At 34.0% G+C, this 22540-nt stretch overlaps 1 protein-coding gene, 2 long non-coding RNA genes and 1 pseudogene across 3 annotated transcripts; 1 reads left to right on the top strand and 3 right to left on the bottom strand.

Annotated features, from left to right (window-relative positions):
* Positions 1 to 814: 814 nt before the first annotated feature.
* LOC148769190 (uncharacterized) lies at positions 815 to 4576 on the bottom strand. The gene is made up of 3 exons (XM_088820930.1): positions 2357 to 4576; positions 1782 to 2245; positions 815 to 1697 (listed from the first exon to the last, which is right to left on the bottom strand). Exons 1-3 carry the CDS (start codon positions 3237 to 3239, stop codon positions 1692 to 1694), a joined length of 1353 nt encoding a protein of 450 aa, XP_088677056.1. The 5' UTR covers positions 3240 to 4576; the 3' UTR covers positions 815 to 1691.
* Positions 4577 to 4851: 275 nt separating this feature from the next.
* Positions 4852 to 4960, top strand: LOC148769189 (U6 spliceosomal RNA; annotated as a pseudogene).
* Positions 4961 to 9904: 4944 nt separating this feature from the next.
* Positions 9905 to 11506, bottom strand: LOC148769188 (uncharacterized). The gene is made up of 2 exons (XR_016032225.1): positions 11282 to 11506; positions 9905 to 10281 (listed from the first exon to the last, which is right to left on the bottom strand). It is a non-coding gene; the product is annotated as an uncharacterized LOC148769188 (long non-coding RNA).
* A 7549-nt stretch (positions 11507 to 19055) lies between these two features.
* LOC148769187 (uncharacterized) lies at positions 19056 to 19287 on the bottom strand. Its single transcript, XR_016032034.1, has 2 exons — positions 19247 to 19287; positions 19056 to 19127 (listed from the first exon to the last, which is right to left on the bottom strand). It is a non-coding gene; the product is annotated as an uncharacterized LOC148769187 (long non-coding RNA).
* Positions 19288 to 22540: the final 3253 nt, after the last annotated feature.

Below are 22540 nucleotides of genomic sequence, written 5' to 3'. Positions count from 1 at the left end.
CGGGCAAGCTAGAGGCTAATTGGGAAGGTCCCTACACAGTAACGAAGGTCGCAGCGAGTGGCGCCTACGAGCTACAAGATCGAAAAGGCAAAAAAAATACCAAGAACATGGAATGTATGCCACCTTAGGAAGTTCTACGCATAACAGGTCGCAATTACAGGTTAGCAAAAAAAAAAAAATGTAATTCTCCTCAATAAGTGAATCTTTTCGCACATGGGCCTCGGCCCCGTGGTTTTTCCTCTCACTTCGAGAGGTTTCCACGTAAAAAAAATCTTGCGTGTGTCTCTTTTTGTTTTATTGCAAAAAAAAAAAAAAAAAAAAAAAAAAAAAAAAAAAAAAAAAAGAAAAAAGGGTTGGAAGATCCCCGTGGCTACGGCCCAAAAAGTAGTCGCGGGCATATAGAAAGGGTTGGAAAATTCCCGTGGCTAAGGCCCAAAAAGTAGTCGCGAACATATAGAAAGGGTTGGAAGATCCCCGTGGCTAAGGCCCAAAAGGTAGTCGCGAACATATAAAAAGGGTTGGAAGATCCCCGTGGCTAAGGCCCAAAAGGTAGTCGCGAACATATGAATAGGGTGGCTCCGGCCCGAAAGATAGATGCGAGCATATAGAAAAGGGTTAGAAGATTCCCGTGTTTTTAGACCCGAAAGGTAGCAATGATAGTACGAAAAGCCAAAAAAAAAAAAAAAACAAAGCTCGCGACGCGATCCCGGAGAATCTGGAGAGATCAACCGTCTCATGCGAGCCAGCCCATGAACATACATAACGACACGCCATACTAACATAAACAAATCGCAAGGTATGAAAACACATCTCATAAGCTAGAAAAGATAGCATAGATGGAATATTAGTTTAGGACAGCAAAAAAAAAAAAAAAAAAAAAAAAGAGAGAAAAAGAAGAACACAGAATGTTTAAACTCCTACAGATTTTAAGGGAAACTACCCCTAATCTATGCGGGTGACCCTTCGGCGAGATCATCCGGAGTCGCACCACCTTCATCATCAGCAGGGTTATAAGCGTCAACAGCATATCCCAGAGCATCCTCTTCAGTATCTCTTCCAACAACCGCCGCCGTCGAAGGACCAGCCTGCTCGGATGGGCGAGGACATAGTTGGTTCGCAACGGATGAGAAGATTGGCGTCCACCAAGTTAAGTTCGCGGGCTTAGAAGGATCTCCTCCCCAACCGGGAATGTTCTGACTGGCTTTCTTTGACATCTCTTTTTCATCTAGCTTCAGCGAGAACCCCGCAACATCGATCTCCGCTTGTGCAACCCGAATCCCTTCTGACCAGAAAAATTTGGAAACGGGAAGAGCCCTCCGGAAGAAAAGCATGGATTTCCAAAGTCTCGCCAGAAAAGCCTTCACAAACTCGTCCCTAAACCGCTCTCCAAGGGGAGTATGAAGGAACTCCATCCGACCCAAACGACGACCCTCTTCATATCGCAGAGAACTGTTGTCCATGGCTTCAGATAGTTGGCTAAGAGTATGCTTATGCTCCTCCTCCATCAAAGCCATCTTATCTTTAAGCGAGTCGACCTCCACGCGCAAGTTGCTCAGGTCTTCTTCCAACCTTTCGTTTCGCTTCTCCACCAGCTGTTTCTCGTCATTCAGCTGCTTGCGATCTTTCTTCAACCGGTTATATGCCTCGCGAAGGGTATCACTTCGCTGGGAAGGGCAGGTGGGCCACAATGTTTACAACTGTACAAGGACTAGAATGGTGAGAACATAATCCTTCGCAAAAAAAAAAAAAAAAAAAAAGAAGAAGTGAAATAGCCGACGTACCTTGGCCAAATGGTAATTAGAACGGTCGATGCGATGATCCAAGCTCATTTTGCCCCACAACTCGCGATCTCTAGGAGTCGCCTGCTCACGAAATATCTTGCCGATCTCGGCACCATCCTCGCATTCAGCAAAGCTAAAGCCCTCCCTCACAGGAGTCAAGCCTAATTGGGCCTGCACCCCAGCGCCCGCACTTGAACTCAAGTCGATAATATTTGGGGATTGATGATCAGAAGAACCACGAACCCTTTTGCGCGACGAAGAACCAATCGCGACCTCTTTCTTCGTGCGTTTCTCCGAAATGTCCATCTCGGCGACAACGTCAACGTTATCAGGCAATATCGGCTGCGAGGAAGAATGTTGGACCAAGTCGCCAATATGGGTAGGAACCATCGGGTTCGTCTCGCCCTCTGGGAAGATATCAAATGAACTCTCTTCGCTGTAGAAGAGTTTGTTGAACTCCATTCCTTAAAAAAAAAAAAAAAAAGAAAAAAAAAAGAGAAAAGTGGGGGGTCAGAGTTAATAGAGGGCACAGTGATGCGTGCTGACAAAATCACATAAAGAGAACGGGGCTATACTTATGTTGTGGTAAGGAGTGGCAGTCGAGCTGAGCCACCTCAAGCCAAAATGAGTTAAGATGCGCGAATTCCGAGTTAATTTTTCCACATGAAACCAACCCGGGCGGACTAGATCCAGGAAATTCCTCAAAGTAGAGTCCATACGAGGTTTGTCAAAAGGAGGAGTTTCATTAATCATGCGAGTAGGAAAAGGGAACGGGGTAAAGGAAGAAATATAGACATAGTATCGATCCCAATAATGCACCTTATTGGGATACTTGTCCATGAACTTGGTACCTGCACGGGCGGCCAAGTAAAACATATAAGGGGAGTATTTCTTCGCAATGAAACAAGCGAATAAGCGATCAGCGGTCGGTTCTATTTTTTGCCACGACAATACACAATAGAAGACTGACATAAAGCGAATAGAATTGGGATGGAATTGATTAATGGGAATACCATACTTCTCAGAAACTGTGACGAAGAACGGATGAAGGGGAAGAGCGAGACTAGCATAGAACTGGCCTAAGTGAAAGGTTACACTGTTAGGAGGAGGAGAATGAGGTCGCTCATTCTCGCGAGGAGTCGCGATAGAAAAGCCTGAAGGAAGGCCCACGTCGCGCATAAATAACTCTATATGGCGAAGTGTCACGAGGGAGCTCTCTGAAATTCCTGCTTCCCCTGATTGGGCTTTTTTCCTAACCTTTTGGGTCATCGTCCGAGGCCCAAGGTTTATAAGAGGGCGAGATGTGTCAGAAAGTGTGCTAGAAGAGGAGGAGTCGGAGGATGAAGAACTAGAAGACGAAGATGACCCTATGACTAGAGAAGAATCCTCATTTGGAGGCAAGTTACGCTCGGCAGAAGAAAGGGGACGAAGAGATGACGATGAAGGATCGAAAGCCATGACACGACGACTCAGGAAATTACAAAGCAGAGAGGAAGTTTTTATAGACGAATTAAAGAACAAACAAAAATATATGAGGCAGAGAACGGGGAAGTACCTGATGCCTTAGAAAGAAAAGGAGGCTAAGGAACGCGCAAGGCTGGTTTTCACGATGAGCGAACTGGAATAAAAATAGCGAGTAGCAAAAAGGCGAGACGAGATAGTAAGTTTGGTAAAAGGAACGGATGAAATGGAAAAGATGGTATATATAGGGGAGGGGAAAAGGTAAGGTGAAACGATCCCGCAAAAGGGACCGTTGGATCAAACGGTGATGAAAGGCGGAGATTAAGACACGAGATCCGGGTAGCTGTAACGGGCGGAAAACTCTCAGACAGGTGTCTCGTCACGATTGAGCGGCGACAGCTATCGAAAAGACGAGAAGACGGTACGTTCCCCACGTGCGAAGAACGTGGGGCTCGAAACGCAGAGCAATAATGACGAAGCATTGGGAAGGGGCGCGCGTGCACAGAAATAAATACGTGGTGGAAAAAAGCTCGCACGAAGGATGGTGTAAAATCCATTTTCTCGTTCCCAGTTTTCCATGGTTCCCTCTCTCACTTCTATGTTTCAATCCATACCAAGTGTATTCTCCAGCGAACTATTTTTAGGTTCACTCGAGAATAGGGGAGACTAGATGATAGGTCCCAGTTTGTCAACCTAGCCATTTGTAATGGGCCTAGGAGCGAGAAGAGCTGCCCACAGAGAAATTGGGCCAATGGGAACGAAATGCGTGATAACTAAGCCCAAATATCGAGCAAAGCTCAGCTTATAAATTAAGATATGGTTTTCTCTCCAAGGCGCTCAAACAGGGCCCAGTGGAATTGGACTTGGGCTAGAAAACAAGGCTCAAGCAAGTTAATGGGCGACCGAAGCCCTCGTGATTAAGGCTGGGAGAATTGCAAGAGGGCGCGATTTCAGCATGAGAATAAGATGGAGAAGCAATCAGATCTTCTATATAAGGCCCAAAATCAAGACCAAAGAAGAAGGACGGGAGTAATGGACGTAATCTGTCCCCTTGATTGCCGAGAAACAATTAGCTTATAAAAACCTTTGTAACCCTCGTCCCAGGAGGACACAAGAAAAATATACTCAGAAATAAATAAAGAAAAGGAGAGAATAAAAAAGAAATAAATAAATATTTTTATAGAATTTCTACCAGGAAATCCATAACTAGGGCCCTGGTGGAAAATTCTTGAGGGTGCGAACTTTCGACACCCTCAAAAGAAATAGAGAAATTCGAAAATTCAAAAATAAAGAATGTGTCAACTGCGGTAATAAAAAAAATCGGAAATGAAAACATGAAAAAATACTGAAAATCGAGTATTAGTGAAAACACGAAAACTTGAAAGGTGTAGAGACAATTGAGGGGAGAACGGCAAGATTCATAGACTAAGTGCTTGAAATGTTATTTGAGGCAAAATCAGGGCTGGTCCACCGTATTTTGGGGGCCTGGGCAAAATACAAACTTGTGCCCCTAAGTAATACGGGGTTCTGTATCTACAAAAAAAAGAAATATAATAATACAGGGTTCGGCACAACATCCCCGATTTTGTTGAAAAATATATATATAAAATATAAACGTATTTAATAGTAAAATTATAAAATTGGAACGATACAGAGAAGATTAGCATGGCGCTTGCGCAAGGATGACACCCATAAATTGAGATATGGTCCAAATTATTATGGTAATCAAGTTTTTTTAACGAGGCCTCAACATGAAATAGTTTTTCTTTTAGCCAGTAAAAGTTAATAAAATTATATTAGAAAAAAATTATTTACTTTAACAAAACTAGTTTAATGTTAGGAAATAAAAAACCAATAATGATTACAAAAAGAATTAAATTGTAAATTATAGAAAAATAGAAACAAAAATTGATTAAAGGGGTCCAACCGAGAGAAAAATAAAATTGGGTAAAAAGACATAAATTGAGAGTGGGGGTAAGATTTAAAAACTATAAAATTGGGTAAAAGCATTAATGGAGGGAGGAGAGAGTTGAAATGTCAAAAAAAAATAAAAAGGAGGGCCTTTCTTGTTAGTTGTAAAAACAGTAACATATAACCAAATATTTGGGGCCCCATATTAGGAAAAAAAGGCAATAAGTTAACGATAAATTAGCAAAGTTAAGTGCTATTGCGTATTGTTTGGGAAAATCTTACTGTGTGCGAGATTCTTTAATGCTTTTTTCGCTGCCGAAATCTTTCAATTGTTGTAGAAATAACAAACTGATTCAGTTGCATGTCTGACAATTAAAATCATAAAACAATTAAAATGTAAAACCTATAGAATTTAATATCATTGTATGAGAGTAAGAAAAGCACATCAAATCTTATATAAACAAATAGTTATTCGGACATCGATCATAATGTAAAATCGATCATCAATATCCACTTCTCCGGACATCATTTTTTCTGCAAATGATATGAAAGAAAGAGAAGCATAAATTTTTTCTATGTAAAACGTGATGGAATTCAACCGAGTGATTCGAGTTCTTGCGTGACGTTTAAATACGATAACAATTTGTGATGGAGTTGAGATAAAAGTGCTATCGGTTTTTCTTTCCATCGGGTAAAACTATGGGATTAAGATTTCGGGTAAAACTTTTCTTTTATATATGAAGATAGTTGACTTGATGAGAGAAATTTGAGACGCAAAATCTTGAAATAATTAATATGTGAATCTAAAGAAAATCATATACTATTATTTCAAAATGTGAGATTATGATTTATTCAAAGAAAATCATATATTGGGGCAATTGTAGGGGATTTCAAATTGTTTCTAGCTGAAGTTATTTTGAATCTCTCAATTCAAATAAAACTTTCATGAAATATTTTGGGGATGAAATTAACTCATCTGGTAAAACACGAGAAATATAATAACATTGAAACATGCATACCAACAAAAAAATTAACTCTTGAAATATCCGTAGATATAAAGTCTAAAAAAACCTATAATCAAATAATATAAAGCAAAAACACAAAATAATCACATAACTCAAACTAAATAGTACTTATAAAAAAAAAGTTAATTGGCGGCGGATACATACAAGCCCACAAATTTCTTTGTACAAGATCACCAACGTAAAAATGCTAATTTACCACTAATAAAATTCAAGACCAAATTAACACAACAAAAAAAAGGAAAAAAAAAAAACAATTTTCTTTGTGCAAGTCCAAATAAAATAAACCTACAAACACAACCATTATTTCACGATTTAAGAATCTCCTCCTTCTTCTTCTTCTCCTCCTACTTCACAAACCCACCAAGAACCCTAAATATCAAAAAAATTAAATAATAACCAAACATTCACAATGGAGTGGGAAAACAAGGAGATGGTGGTTTATGAGGGTTAAAAACGTAATAAAATATGTGTTATCTATTTATTTTAGCTTGAGTGTCGTTTTTTTTTTCTGAAAAAAAAAAAGGCTGATACAAAAAATCGATATTCACAGTCCGATTTTTTCAAAAATAATCGGTATACATGTGCCGATTTTTCCAAACAAAAATCGGTATTACATTACCGATTTTTCCAAAAACAATTGGGCTAAATGTGCCAACTTTTTCAAAAAAATCGGCGCGTACACGCCGATTTCCCAGGTTCGATTTCAATCTCAAAATTTAATCCTAAATTGAAAAAAAAAATTTGCAACCCAACAAGAAATAAGCATGAATTAATGTTCACCACACATATTTATCAAGAAATCAATGCTCGTTTTCAAGAAATCAATGCTCGATTAATATTATCGAATTTACCAACAAAAAGTTTAGCATAAAAAGTGGTGGGTTGGTGGTGGTGGTGTGCAAGTGGGTTGTATGTCATCGCTGCGGTGGTGCAGCGGCGGCGAGTCAGACATTTTTTTTTTTTTTTCTTGGATGGTCTTGAACAAATTAAAAATAGGAATATAGGGTTTGTGTTTGTATTTTGGTAGTATTTGTGGATGAGGGCATATTCGCCATCTTTGGTCTTGATATAAGAAAATTAGATAAATTTGTGGGCTTGAACTAAGGAACCCTTTTACGTGTGTTCGAAAAAAAAAAAATTGGCTTGCATATATCCGCCGCCAAGTTAATTCCATCATCTCTTACCATTTGAATTTGCATCGAGCTTTGCCCATTGGCCCTGTCACTGCCTTCCGTACCACATCCGTCCACTCCTCGGCATCCAATTAAACCTTGAATATGGCTCTAATTACCAGTCTCGCCCATCTATTTCAACTTAAATATTTTTCTGATCGAAAAATAATATTCCATTATTGAAGTTCAGTGCGGCGGCCACAAACTACTGCAATTAATTCATTAACCAAAATAGTGAAGAACATAAACGAGCACGCACATGAATTGAAAAAAACAGTTGCGTGAAGAAGAAGAAGATGAGATAACATGAATGTTAATTCCTCAACCCAAATATTAAAGAAGATGATGGAGTGCACTATAATAGTGAGTTAATTGAATTAATAATTGGAATATTAATTGATTACAACTAGTACTTCACCTCTGCGCTGTACGTAGGTCCGCTTTGTAACAAATCTAATTTAAATAAAAAAATCAAAAGAAATCAAACAAACATAAACTTTACCTATTAATTTAGAGTTGTAACATATGAAATGCAATTAAATTTAAAAGGAAGAAACGCGAAAAGCAAAACTCTTGTATAATACATAAATGTTATTAATGGCGTCCAATTCGTGATGTAGACGTATACGCCACTACCGTGACAAAATGATGTGTCGAACACGAAAGGAAGAATACCGTATATATATATATATCACTAAACTAATGCTAATACTAATACTAATACTAATACTAATACTAATACTAATACTAATACCAGTGTTCTAAAACTTGGCCGAGACGGCCGATTAATCGGTCTCCGACGCGGATGCAGTCCCAAACCTTTACAATTTTGGTGAAAATGTTTATAAAATCGGATTTTAACCTATGAGGTGGTTTTAGGCTGTCCGATGCGGTCAAACCTTGGAGGCGGGCTTTGGTGGAAAAAAATGGGTCAAACATTGGTTTTTTTTCTTTTTTAATTCAAAATAAAAGTTGGGCTTTTAATTAAAAATGAGTTTATACTTTTTTTATGTTAATTGTTATTGTTAAAGAACCTAATGATATATACTTGCAATGTTTAGGAATAAATTTAAATTCAAAAGATTTGCGTTTTATTTGTATTTTATAAGGATTTTATTGTATTATGAACTAATTATTATTAAAATTTTATTATGTTTTAAGGATATATAAATGATGGAGATATAACCATGTTTAAATATTTTTTTTTATTATATATGTTTTGATTATTTATAAATATAATCTAGAAATATATTATATTAAAATTTAAAAACCGATTTATTTCATATTTATCGCCGATTAATAACCGCCGCCCCGATTAATCATGATGTGGTGTCTATCCGCGTCCGACCCGATTTTCGGTTTTTAGAACATTGACTGATACTCATACTCATACTCATACTAATATATTCATACTAATACTCTAATACTGATACTAATACTATTACTGATACGGGTACTGATACTAATACTGATAGTAATATTGATACTAATACGGATACTAATGTTAATGTTAATGGTAATGCTAATGCTAATGCAAAAATGAATACGAATAAGAATACTAATACTGATACTGATACCGATACCGATAGTAATACTAATACGAATACGAATACTAAAACTAATACGAATAGTAATACTAATAGTAATATTAATACTAATACATTATTAAAATAATACTAATATTAGTAATATTAATGCTAATTAATACTAATATTAATATTATTACTAATTCTAATATTTTGATATGCTAATGCTAATATATTGATCCTAATAATACTAATATGGGTACTTTACAAATAAGTCCATCAATGGATACTTATTCATATAGAGGTTCAGACAATAAACTCTTTTACAAATGGTCCAGATGTTTCTAAAAGACTGAAATATCCCCTCATGCTTTAATATGCTCGAGTTTCATCATTTAATTTAATCTAACCTCAATTTGACCCCAAATTTCACAAATTATTCAAGGGGCTATATGCCAAATACCCTTCATTGGAATTTTAATTCTTGATAAATCCTTTATTTACAACTGATATTTGAGATAAATCCATTGGGCCTAAAAAACCATATATGCCCCCACTAATTATTAATTAGTATAATTATTTAATTTAAAAAAATTATACCCATATCTACACCCAAAATCTTCTCCAAAAAATATCCCCCTCATCACGCCGATTCAGTTTTTTATTTTTATTTTGTTTTATGGTTTTTTTCTTATTTATATTTTTCATGTTTTTTTTATTTTAATTTAAAAAAATGGTTTTATTTTTATTTTTCCTTTTTTCTTAATTTCAATTTTTTTTTTATTTAAAATGGTTTTTTTTTTCTTTCCAGTTTTTTTAAATTAAAACCACTCTATATAAACATGAAAACCACTCTGTATAAACAACTATATAAACATGAAACTCACTCTGTATAACAACCATATATACTTATCAAAAAAAATAACAAATACTGGCCCTAAATTTATTTTAGGAGATGATCCCTTTGTTACTAAGCATATGAACCGCGAATTGTAACATAAAAACCACTATGTATAACAACTATGTCAACATAAAAACTACTCTGTATATATAGTTATATAAAAATTTGTACAAAAATTATTGAAAACCACTATAAAATTGTTGAAAACCACTATAAATTTATCAAAGACAAAGCCTGACACTCCGTATAAACAACTACATAAACATGAAAACCACTCTGTATAAAACAGCTATATAAACATGAAAACCACTTTATATACACAACTATATAAACATCGAAAATCACTATGAATTCTAACAAGAAAACATCAAAAATTCTGCGAAAACTAAGCTATAAAACCACTATAAAGGACACCATCTTCTCTCCAATGAACCCTATAGCATAGTCCGTGTAATCATCTTCTTCTCTATTTGAAACGTTTTGAATATCACTCTGTATAAACCGCTATATAAACATGAAAACCAATTTGTATAAAACAACTATAAAAACATCAAAACCACTTTGTACACACAATTATATTAAAATGAAAACCACTATGTGTAAACAACTATATAAACATGAAAACCACTCTGTATACACAACTATATAAACATCGAAATAAAAATTCATATTAAAATCCACAAGTGGTTTTAAATCTACAAGTAGTTTTAAATCTACAACTGCTAGATGGATCACAAAACTTGTATATGGAAATCTGGCCAGTGAGGTTTTTATGTGCCAAAATATATTATTGATCAATTCCATAAATTTTATGTGTAAGATCCAGAAAAACAACATATTCATACAATTACACCAATATAAAGTACTGCTGTGCATATCCATATAACACACTATCTTGGAAATGGTAATTACAGTAATTTATTATTAAAATCACTAATTATTTTGACTCCAATAATTACAGTAATATATTATCAAAATCATTAATTTCAAATATGAAAGCAACTTAGAAAATTACATGTGTTCTACTTAATAAGGTTTACAACCAAAACAAAATTACTAATCCAATTTTTTTTAATAAATCCAGAAAATTAACAAAATTAAACAATAACAAACATATTCATCTATCTATAATTCAACTATCAAAGTAATTGTCTATTGAAAATACGATACTGAAATCCAGTCACAAATTATGTGAAAACCACTATGTGACAAGCATATGTGAACAAGCTTACTCCAAAATCAACTATAGAAAGAAAAAAAACAATTAAGGAAAAATAAACGAGAGTAAAGATTAAGGGAATCATAACTTATAAAGTGATACCAAAAAGAGAACAAAAAGAGATAAAATTTTGTAATTAATCATAACATAATTAATTAATTAATTATAACATCTTTAATTGAAAAGGCACTAGGGTTTATAATTTTGTACTGGCCCCACGACCCAATTCAGAGAACAAAAAGAGATCAAAATTTGAAAAATCAATAAATAAATTGATGAACTTACCGACGACGGGTCATTATTAATGGAGTTTTAATCTTTGTTTCCAAATCGCAGAAAATCCTAATTAGCGCACAATTGCTGAAAGAGAAAGACCACATCCGTTGCTTTGGTTTTTTACCACCGCACAGAGATTGCACGATGAGCGGTGCAGAGAGAGGAAGGGGGCGGCTGCGATGGAGAGTGAAGAGATGGCGCGGCGGAGAGAGATTTGGGAGAAATCGGAGAAAAAGAAATAGGTTGGATGGGTTTGTGAATTTGGGTGGAGATTATAATTATAAATTAATATTAAATAATAGCTTTATGGCAAATAGGAAGGAGGGTATAATGGTGAAATTATATTATTTTTTATTAATTAAATTTTTTGGATTTATCTTAAAATTGAATTTTTTTTTGGACTCATTCTAATCGGAGGAGTCTTATGAGGGGCTTTTGTCAAATAACCCCATTATTCAATTTGACCCAAAACACATTTTACAAACAATTTCGTCCGTCACCGCCGATCTCCGGTGTTGACTTTTTATTTTCCTTCTTCCTGATTTTTCAGCCACCGGTTTTTGGCATTGACTTTTTCGATTTTTTTTTCTTTAACATCTTTTTGCCCCCCTGTTTAAACAACAATATTGCTGTGATTGACAGTAATATTAACTATATTACTGTTAAACACAGTAAAATTAAGGGTTAAATACAAAAACACCCCTGTACTATGTACTTTGTATCATATACCCCCTGTACTACACATAAATACAAAAACCCCCTTACTGTTATATTTTTTTCCAAAATCTGATGAAAGTACCCTGCTAAGCCTATAAATATAATGGTTTGTTTGAACCATTTTCCATTATATTTTTTAACATTTTCGGTCAATTTTACTTGGGAAATTTTGATTTTAGTTTTTCTTCAAAACCTTTTATTTTTGTCATTTTGAATTTCTTCATTTTTTTCTTAAATGTCTTCCGGTAGTTCAAATTGTCAACAATAATAGGATTGTAAAGATGTTTGTAATCTTAGGATGTTTGAACTACCGGAAGACATTTAAGAAGAAAAATGTAGAAACTCAAAATGAAAAAAATAAATAAAAGGTTTTATTAAAAAAATAAAAAAATTCTAAGCAATTAGATGTTTTGGAGAAAAAAATTTAAATAGCAAAATTTCCCACCTAAAATTGAATGAAAATGGTAAAATATATAGTGGAAAATGGCTCAAACTATATATATATATATACTTGAGTAGTGGTATTTTCATCATATTTTGGAAAAATGTAAGTGAGGGGTGTGTTTGTATTTATGTGTAGTACATGGGGTATATGATACAAAGTTCATAGTACGGGGTGTTTTTGTATTTAACCCTAAAATTAACTATACTACAGTTTAACAAGTAATATTGTTATATTAATCTCTAGCACAGTAATATTAACACAACAAAACTCATTATTATTGTGTAATAGAGTAATAATAATATTATGTTGACCGTTCAACAAGGTAAACATAATAAAAAGCCAAAAGAATTTATATTACTGTGAGTGATAGTAATATTACTATAACAACAATAATATTAAACACAATAATATTATTGTGTTGACAGTAATATTACAATAATAGACAGTAATATTATTATGTTACTCCGTGAATAACTTAAACAAAACAAAAAAACCCAAAAAATTAATAATATCGATGTGGTTGACAATAATATTATTGTGTTTACAGTTATTTTACTGTCAACGACAGTAATATAATTACGTTGACTTGTCAACAAATCAAACAAAATTAAATAAAATAACAAAAAAAAAAATAGTAATATTGTCATTGACTCTAATTGTAATGTCAACGGCAGTACAATACATAAATGTATTGTCAACGGCAGTACAATTACGTTAATGTACTATCAGTGACTTAATGTATAGTCAGTGACAGTATAACTACGTTAACTTACGGTTAGTGACAATATAATTACCGTTAATGACAGCACAATTAGTGTCAGCGTTTAGCGGCGGTCGTTAACAAAAAAACACTAAAAAAAATCAACGCCGGAGACCGGGGGTAAGTAGACTAGGAAAAAAAAAATCGAAAAGCCAATGCCGGAAACCGGCGGTAAAAATATTTTTTGACAAAAAAAAGATTTTGAAAAAAAAAGTCAAAATTGGATTTTTGTGGTCAAAATTGATTAAATTGGGGTTACAATTAAGAACTGGTTACAAATGGTTGGAGGTAGTTTTGTCATATACATGATTTTTTTCTTTATTTATAATCTTATCTTATATATAAAACGAAGATATTTTGAACTAAAACCTAAACCTAAACCTAGGGTTAATTTTGTAAATTAATAAATGTCTAATTTAATCATTAATTAATTTATAATTTAAACACTAACTCCTATATTTAATGTACCGCAGGTATATTTCTAATTATTTATATTTATATTTTTTTTATTTTTCTTCTCTACTCTAACCACCCACTAATCCCACTAATTCATCATGATAGAAGTTATCAACCATGATCTCGACCCCTATCAATTTCATTCTTCTATTTAAACTCATGAGAACTCCATCAAAAATCACATTTTTTTTGCCAAGCTTCTTCTTCTTTCTCATTTAAAATTTTGTTCGTCGTCTTCTTTGTTTATTAATAACTGTGTTATGCCGTTTATTTATTTATTTTTGCATTTTTGTTTGACATATTGTAAATTTCTTTTGCAGCAAGTCTGTTCGTATCAACAATAATTCGTGGTTGGAGCGAGCTACTCACACAATTCGGTAAAAGGAAAAAAAATATGTCAGACAATATTTATTATGAGCTTCTGTTAGTTCAAAGCTTTTATTGCTATAATTTATTTAAAATATTTAAGTTTTATAACTTACAAGACTTTGTTGCTATATTTTTAATTCGTTCGAGATGTTGCATCCCTATTTTAAGATTAATGCATTTTTTTTTTGTTTTCTCTAGACCATTAATTGAAGCTACTCAGCAATTCTAAGACATTAAAGGGGAAAAAATCAGTAAAGAAGAGAAGAAATCATCATCATCTCACATCATACACCAAATGCTTGGCAACATGTTGTACATCTACAAACATTCATGCTAGGCTCATGTAATATAATTATGCGAACTTATTATTTATATTATTAGGTTTTAAGTTTGTCAGTATATTGATAGCTCCAAGGCCATTATTGTTTCTTGAATAGGCAAAACAAATCTATGATTTTTTTTTCTTTTTTCGTTCGTTGATCCATCATATTCTGACAGAGTTGGCATAGATTTTGATGTGAGAACTTATGCAGTGAATTTTTGTTTGCCCAACTAATGTGAATGTTCTCATTATTTTTAATCGAGAAAATTAAATTAGCATTCTTTTTTATGATTGTTGCAGCTTTTGTATATAAATTTGAATTGTCATCGTTGTAAATTCAATCAAAAACTTTAGAGAAAAAAAATTGCATAAGGGGAAAAAACTTAAAACGCAAGAGTAAAAATTGGAAAAACTATCCAATGATTTTATTTGATAAATAAACATGAAAGATTCGTGCATATCATGACAAAAATTATTTGCCACCCATAAAAGGAAAAAAAAAAACCAACTACCATATAACTGTGTATTAAGAGTAGTAGATACATTTTGTGGTTGATTAAACAATTACTCTTCTATTAAATGTGAATCGTGTATGCAAGTTTTTCCCAAAACCTAGCTACCTTCTTCATATGATTTTCGTAAAACTTTAACTAACATTTTGCTCTCTTTTTTTTTCCATGTTTCACCGACGCTTCCTTTCATGTGGCAAAGTTTTGTTGCACTCACATAAGAGTGAAGTGATCGCGAAACTGATTTTGCTGCATCCGAGAAAAGAATTGCACAATAAAATGCGACCCGCAACAAGATCTAACTACTTAATCGAGATAGAAGAATTTTGTTAAGCATTTTGCGTAGTTATCATGTTGCATTATCAAATTTGTAGAAATGTTAATGTTATTACTGAAATTTAAATTTATTTTTATTACAATTATTATCGTCACTACCTATTTAGGTAATATTTATTATCTATAATTTTCCTAATAACACACATTTACTAATGCACATTTACAACAACTCCCCACTTCCAGTAACTCCCCGTTAATTAATAACTTCCCACGTCTACTATATAATAAATTCATATATATTCCAAGAAAATCGTTCATATTTGAATTTTCTTTTGTGTTTTAATCAAAATTAGGGTTGTGAATGATTCATCTTCGTTGGAGGTGGAAACCAACAACAATTCTTGGGTGTATCTTGAGACCCTCTTATTTCTATGTCCATCTACTACTTTATTACTTATTTATTTATATAATTTTTTTTCTATGATTTTTATCAAAACTAAGTGTCTTCCCGTACACTTTGTCACGGATTCCCCAAGTATTATTTTTGAGGATGTTGAGAAATAAAGAAGTAAGAGGTGTCAAACGATGATATGCTAGACTTCGACAACATATGAAGCTTTGGGTTAGATTGTTCAACATCTCATGAATGCACGTTATTTTTAACCGCCCACTCATCGCATCTCATGAATGCACGTTAATACCGGTAGATTTTTTTTTTTTTGAATATTTTTTTTCGTTTTTTGGATTTTTGTATATAAACAAATAAATGATAAATACATAAAAAAAAAAAAAAAAAAAAAAAAAAAAAAAAAAAAAAACTACCCACCATATAAAACAAATTATTTGCGGTTATTCCCATATACCCTCCCACTACTATCACAAAATTATTTGTATACCCTCTCACCTACAATTATTTGCAGTTATTTCCGTATATCCTCCATTAAGTAAATAACTGTTCTTATGGCCAAATCGGAAAATCCTCATATCACAAAACTAATTTACTGATAATATTTTTTTAGCAGATGGGATCGGAGGTATAACTGTTCTTCCGTCATGAGTTTACTTACGTTTCCAATTTTTATCACTATTTTGCTTTATGCCATTTTATTGAGTGGTTATTGTTAATGACATAATGTTACTATTTTTTGTTTGGTTATATTAATTTTCACTCTATATTGGGGTTCCGTTAGACAACTGTTTTATTTTGCATTATGTTGTATTTGTGCTATTTTATCCAGAGATTATATGCCTCGCAATTAGTTGGTTGTTTACATTTTCATTGTCCTGTGTATGGGTTTTGTATATGCCATATACGTTTATCAATTTTTTCTTTATTAGAATTTCTTTATTATCATGTATTTTAATAATTCATCATGCACTTTTTTAAAGTTGTTTAATAGTTAGTATTGTTTTTACTCTTCTTTCTTCGCAGCAGCTCTAATGGAGGAATCTATAGAATAATTAAATGGTATAACTTCTATTATAATGTTACAAAATTTAAATTTTCATCTTCAATTGAGGAATTAAATTGGTAGCTATTTTGATATTCAACTTCCGACGATGTAAAAGTGCATCTTGGAAAAAAAGGTATCAAAATATTAACTACCCAAAAAAACCTATCATGAATTTACATGGGTCAATTTTAAATATATTTCTACTTATATTTAAAATTTGATGATCCATTTAATGCTTGCAGTTGGAGTATATGAGTATCAAAATATAAAACGAGAATCAATTAAATACTTAACGATCCATTTCAATGTTGTATCATTGGAGTTGCTCTCATATATATTTAGAAGAATAAGAAGGAGGAGGATGAAGCAACAAGAAGAAGGAGGAGGAGGAGGAAGAAGAAGCATGAGGAGAATTAGAAAAATGAAGAAGGAGCAAGAAGGAGAATGAGAAGAAGAAAGAGAAAGAAGAAAAAGAGGAAGAAAGAGAAGAAGAAGAATAAGAATAATGAGGAAGATGTAGAAGAGCTAGAAGAACAATAAGGAAGAAGAAGTAAGAAGAAAAAACTGGAGGAGGAGGAGGAGGAGGAGGAGGAAGAAGAAGAAGAAGAAGAAGAAGAAGAAGAAGAAGAAGAAGAAGAAGTTGTGCGAGGGAGGGTTTGTGAAGAAGAAACAGAGGGATGTGAGGAGTTTGTGTGTGTGGTATTACAGAAATATATTCTAAAAATGAGACTTTTTATGTTTTTGTGATATTAATTTTCAACAATGGTATAATGTCATTACCTATTTAATTAGGCGGTATTGAAGTGAGAAACAATTGACATTTGAAATAACCGTCCCCTTTATTACATTTGAATTATTAATTGTTTAACATATATTTTATATATTAACACTCCGTGTGTGTATGTGTATATATGATACAATAAAATAAGGCAATGTCGTCGGAATCGGATCGAATCACCCGGTCCGACCGATTCGACTGCAAACCGCCAACTATACGATCTGGTTCTACAACAGAAACCGAAAAATTCATAAATTGGGGTCAGTACATCAAAACTCCGGTTCGACCGGTAGACCCGGAAACCAATTAACGAGTCGGGTTTAGCCTATAACGGTAGTAGATGGTTGGATTTGGGCTGAGGATCACTGTGGTGGTTGGATCTGGGCGGGGGATTGCCTTCGATAGTTGGATCTGGGTCGTAGGTGATTCAATCGAAGTTATGGATGGGCTAGATCCGTGGGCTGAAGAAAAAACAAAGCTGAGCAAAAGAGATGAAGTGAAGTCTGGACATGGAGAAAAAAAAACGAAGAGAAACAGGAGTAGATGATGCAGATGATGTTTCCTTTGAACATAGAGAAAACGGAGAAAAAAAAACAGGAGGTTGCAGAACGAATAAGAAGAAAGAAATGTTGGGGGTGGTGTAGGTGAGTGAAGATGGAACGACGTAAGAAGAAATGAGAGGAAGAAAAAACGGTATATTAAAATTGTATTATAAATATTGGAATAAAAATGTGAAATAATAAGAGGAATACATAACAAATACATAGAGGACAATATTTTTATATTTATAAAAATAGTAAAATAATTAAAAAAAAAATAGAAAAATGAAAAAACTCAGGTTGACCCCGGATGAACCGCTCCAGCCGTGACCCGAAAGCCTATCCGATTTTGTGTCCGGTCCGATTATGATAACATTGAAATAAAGTAATAGCTGTAATTTGAATTTCACAGATATAGATTTTTTATACAATTTTTACAATCATTTATTTCAAATAATTAATTTTTTTTCCTTTGTTGAATGCGACCCCGTGCAACGCACGGGCACGATTACTAGTATATATAAGAAAGAAATAATAGGGTAACCTAAGAAACCCTAATGACATACTAAATTGATTAGTTTTTCACTTTCGAAATAATATCCCGTGCATCGGACATGAAAAAAAACGCTAGTAAATAATAAAGCGATGAACTTATTCGTGAAAGATATATAACCCATAAACCTAGAATAATAAAGATGGTTGGTTAGAGACTTATGCACAAAAACCCCTATTAATATTAAGAGTAAAAAGCAGTTTGCCCCCTAAATTAAGGACCGTTTTGCACTTTGCTCCCCAAACAAATTTTTTTTGTACGTTTTTACCTGAACTCGTTAATTTGTTGCACGGTGCCCCGTGAACTAAATTTTCCGACTATTTTGCCGGAATGGTAAAACCTGTGCATTGCACATGAGATTTGCAGGGATAAATTCGTCCATTCACATACATCCTGTATATTAAATATAAATTAATCATATAAACATCCCAACTCAAATTTCAAAAAGTCAATTTCCTCCGCCGCCCCCGGAGAGATTGAGAGGACTGCCGCTGCGATAAAGGGATTGTAAGAACGGCGGCGATGGAGGCGGAGCAAATCTCCTACATGTCAATCTCCGCCGCCATAGACCGAAGACTGTAAGAAAAAACACCTCTTATTGCGAGCTGCTTCTTGCAAGTGACCGGGGCTAGGTTTACCGTCCAACCATTCGCAATGGGAAACTTGACATTTTATTCCTATATAAAGACGACGACAACCTACATTATCTACCCACCTCCCTTCTTCTAGAGAAACCAACAACAAGTGCCTGTTTCCAAAAAGAAAAAATTAAAAAAAAAAGGTTTGATTTGATTACCCATATCTAAAACTCGATTGCGGACAAGGTCTGCTTCCTCTTCCATGATCAACAACAATGGCTAAAAGGCCATCGACATGGTTGCTTCTTCCTTTGGTGGTAACAGAAGTAGCAGAATCAACAAGGTTATCAGATTTCCAATCAGCAGTCAATACACACAGCGCCATACTATCAGGACCACCTAAAAAATATCGAATTATTAATTTTCTCTAAATATTTTTTTTAAATTAGAATTATTATTTATAACTAAAATTTAAAATAAAAATATGTTTTTACTGAATTATGTTTTCCACAAACATGTTAATGCATATAGTTATTTCAACGTCACACTATTTCATGAAAAAAAATATTATTTTATTTGATTTTTCATTTAATAAGGTTATAAAATATAATTGATTTGATTAGTATTAAAAGTCGAATCATGTACCATTTATTCTTTTGAAGATTGTATTTATCATTTTTTTTTAGCTTGATCAACAAATTTACCAAATAACACATTTTATTTTCATACACAGATGCAACTCAAAATAAAAAAGATTCCACTAAATTTGGCACTGCAAGGGTGAACGTGTAAGAAGATTTATAGTTGAGGGGTGGTTGTAATTACCCAAACAGGAAGGGTTTTTTCATAATTTGACCATAGCTCAAGGGTGGTTGTAATTTACCCAATAAATAATTTATATTTTTGGTACAACTTTCTTAATCATTTCCGGCAGAAGAACATCTTTGTTATATACTTGCAGGTGATTAATGAATATGGACGAAGTAGCTTCATCGGCTAAGAATCCCCGTTTGTACATTTCATCTAAGAATGGCATTGCCTTGTAAAGTTCTTTCTTCTTCAACAAGCAACGAATAATGACGTTGTATGTCATGCTATTCGGTGCGCAATCACTTCTCTCCATTTTTATAAGCGTATCTTTTGCCTCCCCTACGAATCCTTCTTCACAAAGTGAACGAATAATGACAGAATATATGTGATTATGAGGTTTCAACCCTTTGGAAGGAAGTTCGTTTAAAAGATTTTTCGCATCTTCAAGTTTCCTATCTTTGCACAAACCATTAATGAGGATACTATATGTAATTATACAAGGACTTACTCCTCTCTCTTCCATCGTCCTTAGAAACGAAAAAGCTTCAGAAATCTGACGAGCCCATCTACCACAATGAGAATCGTAACATCGTTTGGCTCACAAAGTTTCAAAGTCAAAATCTTCTTGAACAATTTCTCTGCCTCAGCTACATTACCATCTAAAAAGAGCCCTTTCAAGAGGGTGTTGAATGTCGTAACATTCGGCTCGTGGCAGCATTTGAAGAAACAGCCAAAGATAGCACCGTAATGGTGAGAAGATGCAGCAGTAATTGCTCTAGGAATCAGCGTTATTTCAGTTCCTCTCATCTTTTTTTCAGCTATTTTATGAATATAATTTTAGTGAAGAATGAAGTGGTACATACCTACAGAAGAAGAAAGACAAATTGCATTTCATCCCTATAATTTTCTAATTTTCGCACTTTCCCCCTCAAAATTAAAAACACAAAGGGCAAATTGCATATCACCACCTGCAAATTTCTAATTTTTTCACTTTACCCCCTATTGTTTCTTAAAGTGAATGCCTCTTCAAAGTGTTATTCTTGTTGCACATTGTCCCGATAGCAAAACTCCGATGGATTATTCATCGAAATTTAGTATTTTTGTTGCTTGTTGCCCCTTTAAATGTTATTTTTGTTACGCATTGCCCCTTAAACACACTACTCTTTTGCACGTTCCCACCCTCCAAAAATTGGCTTATGTGGCAAAATAAAAAAAATAAAAAAACAAAGGGCAAATTGCATATCGCCACCTACAAATTTCTAATTTTCGCACTTTACCCCCTATTTTTTTTTAAAGTGAATGCCCCCTTCAAAATCTTATTTCTGTTGCACATTGCCCATTAAAAACACTATTTGTTTGCACGTTCTCCCCCTCCAAAAAATGGCTTATGGGGCAAAGTGGAACCAAAATAATATTCGAAGGGGGAGTATCCCTTTTTGAAAAATGTAGGGGGGAAAGTGCCAAAATGAGAAATTTATAGGGGGTGAAGTGCATTTTGTCCAAACACAAAATCTTTCAGAGCCATACTGTCTCCGTCGGGGCCTACATAAGCAAAATATATTCCTCGTTGAGTTTAACGATTTTGGATTTTACGTGAGGATTATTCGTAGACAAGATTGAAGTAGTGTTTAGTTACATCAAAGATTCGTGCAGTGTTTAGTACCCCTATGTCATACCGAATTGCTAAAAAAAACTCTTCGTTCTCCGAATATTGGCAAAAAAAAGAGGTAAGAGATAAAAAGTAATGGCCTATGATGCTTTTTAGCATAGTCTCTAAATGGTACGACTTTTGGGGAGTAGTTTTGCTAATAAAATTGTGTAGACTGTCCTGTATGATTTTTCCAGTCATACATCTTGTTCATTGCTCTTGGAAAAGCGTCGTAACCAGAAAAAATAAATACCATCGCTCCTCCCTTCAAAATAACATATACTGTCCTTTAAATGGGATGTAAATGCATCAAAAGATACTTCCACATTACGGCATGAAAGATGACAAAAGTATAAAGTATTTTGAGTAATATTCTCGCAAAATGTCCGATTAAAAATCATAATTTGGATCAAAATAGTAAGTTCCTAACTGGTTATCTTAGATGAGTAATGCAATTTCATTCTGGGTGGCATCTTATTGACCACGTGAACTTCATATTGCTTAGAAAGAGGGCAAAACCATATGTGTTGTTTAAAAAAAGGGTAAATAGCATTTGACCCCCTGTGGTTACAAGCTTTTGCAGATGGCCCCCATGCGCTCGTAATATCAGCACATAACCCTGTTGTGGTTGATAAGTGTAGCTTCCGTTAAAACTAATTGCCCATGTCAAACGTCAAAATACTATATTTTGCAGATGACTCCCTTGTACTTACACTTTTCCTTTAATTTTTGCAAATGACCCCCTTGAAGTTCCCTTACAAAACGGCCCAAAGATGGGCGAAAAAAGGAAAGCCTAGAACTAGCAGCCCAATAGCTAACTAATTTAGGGAAATTAACTAAAGGTCCCCAAATTGGGGTACTAATGCAAAAAACCAGAATGCTTCCACTTGGATCCCACTCTTGAATGAATCTGTTGATAATCAAATAAACCATGCTTACCCGGCATCTACCTCTCTTAAACACCATTTTCATTTAAACTTCGAAATTTGACGAAAACGAGGCATTCTGATACGGTCTAGGATTATGGAAGTTCAAATCTGATGAGGGAATTCAC

The sequence above is a fragment of the Erythranthe guttata genome, chromosome 7 (genome assembly GCF_056151865.1).
Source record: "Erythranthe guttata isolate IM_541 chromosome 7, IM_541, whole genome shotgun sequence".
Taxonomy (NCBI): domain Eukaryota; kingdom Viridiplantae; phylum Streptophyta; class Magnoliopsida; order Lamiales; family Phrymaceae; genus Erythranthe; species Erythranthe guttata.
Note: the sequence above shows the minus strand (reverse complement) of the source record. Positions and strands in the feature narration are given on the sequence as shown.

Bases quoted from the DNA above. Each gene is read 5' to 3' on its own strand.
- LOC148769190 (XM_088820930.1), bottom strand. From the start codon at position 3,239: ATGGCTTTCGATCCTTCATCGTCATCTCTTCGTCCCCTTTCTTCTGCC. The intron at 2,246-2,356 runs GTATAGCCCCGT...TTTTTTTTTAAG, and splicing joins CACTCCTTACCACAACATAA to GAATGGAGTTCAACAAACTC.